Raw genomic sequence first — 4,667 nt, forward strand, 5'->3', positions numbered from 1 at the left:
AGCCTACTGGGCAGAGGTTAGAGTGGCAGGCGGGCTGGCCAGGCAGGAAGGGTCGCCTAGGAGCAGGTGGGTGGGCTGAGACACACCTACCCCAAGGTTTTTCAGGACAAAAGATAGCAAGTTGGTTCTGGGATGTGTTGAAGGTAGGGAGTAGGGAGGCGGGAGATGTCACCCAGGCTGAGGAGAGGAGAGAGCTGTGTTCTCAACAGGAACCACTTGGTTTAGGGCAGTTGTTGCCGCCTTTCTACACCCCTTCCTGTCCCAGCTTCTCTCACTCCCTCCTGCCTCTGGACCATGTTTGTCTCTCCTGAATGCCCCAGTTGTACCCAAGTTCCTCTCCTTCTCAACTACTGGCTCCTGGTCTGTGCTCCCCAACTACTCCTCACTCCCTTTCTGCCCTCCGCCCAGCTGGCTTCTGCCCATCTCAGTGAGTTCAACATTAGCCTGGGCAGAGGGCTCCAGAGCTCGTCTCATTTCTTTCCTCTTCCATATAGGAGATGCCCCACCTTCCACTCGAATTTCTGAGTTCCCTTCAGATGCCTTGCTCCACTCCTAACCGACTCCCACTTTCCCACTCCCCCGGATAGCCCCAACAAAAGCCCAGAAAGGGTGGGGCAGAGGGTGATGGCCCTGCTTCTGTGTGGGTACCCAGCCTCTGCCAGGGGAGGAAGGTGGTACCCATTCCCTCCCCAGCCCCACGCGAAGTCATTCCTCTGCAGGTAGCTAGGAGGACCGAACCAGGCCAGGCGGGTGCCCTCGGACAGCTTGGAAGGCTCGTGTCTTTATCCTGGGCAGGGGCGGGGGAACAGGGGAACCAGAGATGTTGGGAGACAATAAAAGCGATGCAGCCCCTTTCCCTGGCTCTCTGTGTGACGTAGGAAGGCAGAACTTGCCTGGAGCCCCTGTGTAGTGAGTGACACAGGAGACCAAGAGCAACAGTGCTTCTAACTTGGCCCATGGACGTGCCAGCCACTGAAGACCACCATTCCTGGAAGAAGCCACTAGTTTGGCACATTTATAAAAGATGTAAAACAGGGTGGGGTGGGGGGAGACAGAAGCATGAGGTGTCCAGGATGGCATGACAGACACCAGACATGCACCATGCATTTAAGTCCACTGCCCCCAGCTCCCCACCCCAACCCACCCCAGAACAGCACCCCTAACCCCACCCTCTGCCACTGCCCTCAGGCTGGTGGCTTTGCAGAGGACAGGGGACCAGGGTGAGGGGTGCTGCAGTTTGCCCCATGGACAAGGACAAGAAGCCTTAGATGAGTCTGGTTGAGAGGCAGAGCGATGGGGGAAGAAGGCAGACCTCCTCCACTTAGACATGCAGGAGAGCGGCCCATGGAACCCCAGCTGTGGGGGAGGAGGTGGGGCCAACCTTGCAGAAGCCCTACCAATCAGAAATCTAAGGCAAATGTCCCATTGTCCCTTCTAAGCCCACCCTTCCACGCACACACACACACAGGTGACACACTCACAACCCTGAGCACACCCCACATCCCTCAGGAGCCCCTTGGGAGCTTGGGAGGGGGCTTTCTCTCAGGCCAGGCTTAGCCTGAGACAGGTCCTCCCTTCTAGCAGCCAGGCCAGTCTTCTCCAGGGTGGGGGAAGAACACCCACAGGCAGACTGGGCGGTGCCCCAGAAGGCCTCCCCAAGCTGACAGAGCTGTTGACTGCAGAGCCCGGGCAGGCGGGAGCAGCTATACTGCTATACCCGCACAGGGGGCCCTGAGCAGGCTGTCAGTGGTCCCTGGGACCCATATTCATAGTCCGTGTCTGTGGGTGAGGCCATGAAGGAGCTCAGTGAGCTCCCTGTCTGCCGATCCCGGAAGCTCTGGATATAGCTCTGTGGGAGAGTAAACACAGGTGTGAGTATGGCTGCAGACCCCTGCCCTGAGAGCCACCTCAGGCAAACATTCTCTCCCTGCACCCTCACAAGCCTGAGCCATCCCAGATTGATGAAGGCCCAGGACCTCACCGCACCACAGTCCACAGCGCTGAAATCCTACCCTGTACCATCCCTCATTAAAATTAATCCTCAGACACCTTTCCCCCATCCCAGACCTGGGTCCAACAGGCTCCTGATGCAAAGGTTACAAAGTGTGGACAAGCAATAGATCTTCTAGACAATGATTAGACCCTGGGGAAGGCCCAGTCCTGAGCTGGACAGACTCTACAACATTCCCTTCTCCGCGATTTGGACTGGAGGGGCTCAGGGTGCTCACCGGGGAGAGGACATCTCCATTGAAGCGTTTGATGGGCACTGGCCTGCGCCGATAAGCAGGGTCAGGGGGCCTAGGCCTCGGAGGAGCCCGGGGGCCTCTGGAGGGAGCCCGAGGGGGCCTCTTCTTGCGCCGCTTCTCCTTGCGCTCTTCCTGCTGCCGAATCCGCATCAACTGCACACGCCGTCGCTGCCGGCTGATGACCACTGTGACGGGACGGGCAGAGAAGGGTCTCAGAGGCCCACGTGCCTCATCTCCTCCTTTCCTACCTAGGGGCTCCAGGCTTCCAGATTCCCCTTGTCTATAACCTCCCCCTTTTCTTTCCTGGTCTCACACCTCCCAAATGGGATTTCCGTTGTTCTTTACCTCCAAAGGTCTTTATGGAAGATTCCTAGACTTCCAAAGTGTCCTCCCCCCAGCTATTATCCTTCTCCCAACCCTGAGCCCTAGGTGACTTGCCGAGACCAGCCTCTGTCATCTCTCTACCGGACAACCACAGCTGCCTCCTCACTGGTTCCCCTTCTACACTTGCCTTCCCCAGGGCTCTCTACACTCAGCGGCCAAAACGAGCATTCCAAATGCTAAATTAGATCATATCCTCCCTGCTTTAAATGTCTAACAGTATCTCATTGCCCTTCTAATAAAATCCAGAGTTCTCATCATGGCTCGGAGGGCATCCCTCAGCCACCACACTCCAGCCCCACTTCCTCAACAAGCCAAGCCCATTCCTTTTCAGGCCCCTGCCCTTGCTACTCCCTCTTCCCTAGCTCTTTGCCTGGCTGGCCCCTGATCCCTCAGCACTCTGCTTAAATGTCACCTCTTCCACGTGGCCTTCCTTGAGCACCCTGTCTCTAATAGGCTCTATAGGTCACTCTTTCATATTACCCTACATCTCTCTTTCATGTCGCTCCACATAACTGAAATTATCTTTGCATGTCTATTATCTGTCTTCACCGACCCAAATGTAACCCTATAAGGGTAGAGACCTTTTCTGTTTGTCTCTGCTGTATCCCCGGTGTCTGGAATGGGCTCCGCACAGAGCTGCCGCTCCATACATTGTTGTGGAATGAATGGTGCCACTGAGACCCTATCTTCCCACACACCCCGAGCGAGTCACCTCTCTAACCCTATTGAAGCCACCCACTGCTGGTGTGTACAGCTTCTTCTCCCACTCCCCAATCACTCAGCCCCTTCCCCACATCAATTCTCTCATGCCCACCCTGGCTTGTACCATCTCACCTTCCGTGTGGGAGTCCCCCTCAGCTGTCACCCGCCACTGCACCAAAACGCCCATCAGGCTGAGCAGGGGCCAAAGTGCCAACAGGGCCCAGCTCCGCCAGCAGAGGGGGGGCACGGGGGCGGCTCGCAGCCGCTCCATCGCATAGCGTCCCAGCAGCAGCAGCTCAGCAAAGTAGTCAGCGGCGGTGGCAATGAGCGCGGCACCAGTCACTGCGGTGGCCAGGGTGGTGAGTGGGCGGGGCCAGCGCAGCGTGAGCAGGGCACAGAGCAGGCCGCCCCCCAGCAGCAGCCCCAGTGGGCCCCACACGGAGGCCGGCTGGTAGTAGGGTGCAGAGCCCAGCAGGGCGGCAGCGGCGAGCAGCAGTCCCAGCAGCAGCCCCACCAGGAAGAGGCCCACGCTGCGCACCAGCATGGCCACCAGCCCGCAGAGCAAACCGATGCCCAGAGCGATGCCCGCACTCGCCCCGGCACTCAGCTGCGTCTCCAACACCCTCTCTCGGTAGCACAGCAGGAAGATGACCACCGAGCCAAACAGCAACCCAGTGAGGAAGAGCACTGCCTTGAAGCAGCGGTAACCTGGAGGGGAACAGGGGCTAGTGAGGGGCCAACGTGAGGTCACTGAGCTAGAGGCAAAAGGTCAGAGGGGTCAGGGACATGAAATTACAGGGGAACCAGAGGCAGGACACTAAAATCAGAGATTTAAGGGTCTTTGGGGTGCTGAGGGAACCAGCGATGGGGCCAAGGTACATCAGAGAGATAGGTCATTGGGAGTTATTGGAAAATAGACAGTCATTGAGATGAGTATTGGGTCTTTGAGGGTCAGAGGAGTCAGAGGTAGGTCACTAGAGTCGAGAATGAATCAGTGATAGGGTCACTGGGGTCTTTGGGATCATAGGGATCAGAGAGATAGGTCACTTGGGCCATAAGGGGATCAGCGGTAGAGTCATTGGGGTCTGTGGGGAAGGATTGTTCAAAGAGATGAGGTATTTGGAAATCGGAAAGAATTTGAGAGATGAAAGCCTCATAGATTCAGAAAGATGGGGTCTTGGGAATGGTGGTTAAGGGCTTCAGAGACATGACACCATTAAAGGTTACAAAGAGAAGGGGGAAGCAGGGTTGTTAGGGACTGGTTCCAGGACATGAGGTCTTTGCAGGTCAGGGGGATTGACAGACGTGGAATCATTGAGAGTATTAAATCATTCA

At 56.8% G+C, this 4,667-nt stretch overlaps 1 protein-coding gene across 3 annotated transcripts in view; it reads right to left on the reverse strand.

Annotated features, from left to right (window-relative positions):
- Positions 1–985: 985 nt before the first annotated feature.
- TMEM198 (transmembrane protein 198) overlaps positions 986–4,667 on the reverse strand; it is a 9,044-nt gene continuing 5,362 nt past the window's right edge. For all 3 annotated transcript variants that reach the window (XM_023529738.1, XM_023529739.1, XM_011358526.2), the window contains exons 4-6: positions 3,465–4,040; positions 2,229–2,431; positions 986–1,849 (exon numbers count right to left, since the gene is read on the reverse strand). In XM_023529738.1, the coding sequence (XP_023385506.1) occupies positions 1,712–1,849; positions 2,229–2,431; positions 3,465–4,040 (917 nt within the window). In that variant the 3' untranslated portion in view covers positions 986–1,711. The remainder of the gene's footprint in view (positions 1,850–2,228; positions 2,432–3,464; positions 4,041–4,667) is intronic.

This window comes from Pteropus vampyrus, unplaced genomic scaffold (genome assembly GCF_000151845.1).
Source record: "Pteropus vampyrus isolate Shadow unplaced genomic scaffold, Pvam_2.0 Scaffold42, whole genome shotgun sequence".
Lineage (NCBI taxonomy): Eukaryota > Metazoa > Chordata > Mammalia > Chiroptera > Pteropodidae > Pteropus > Pteropus vampyrus.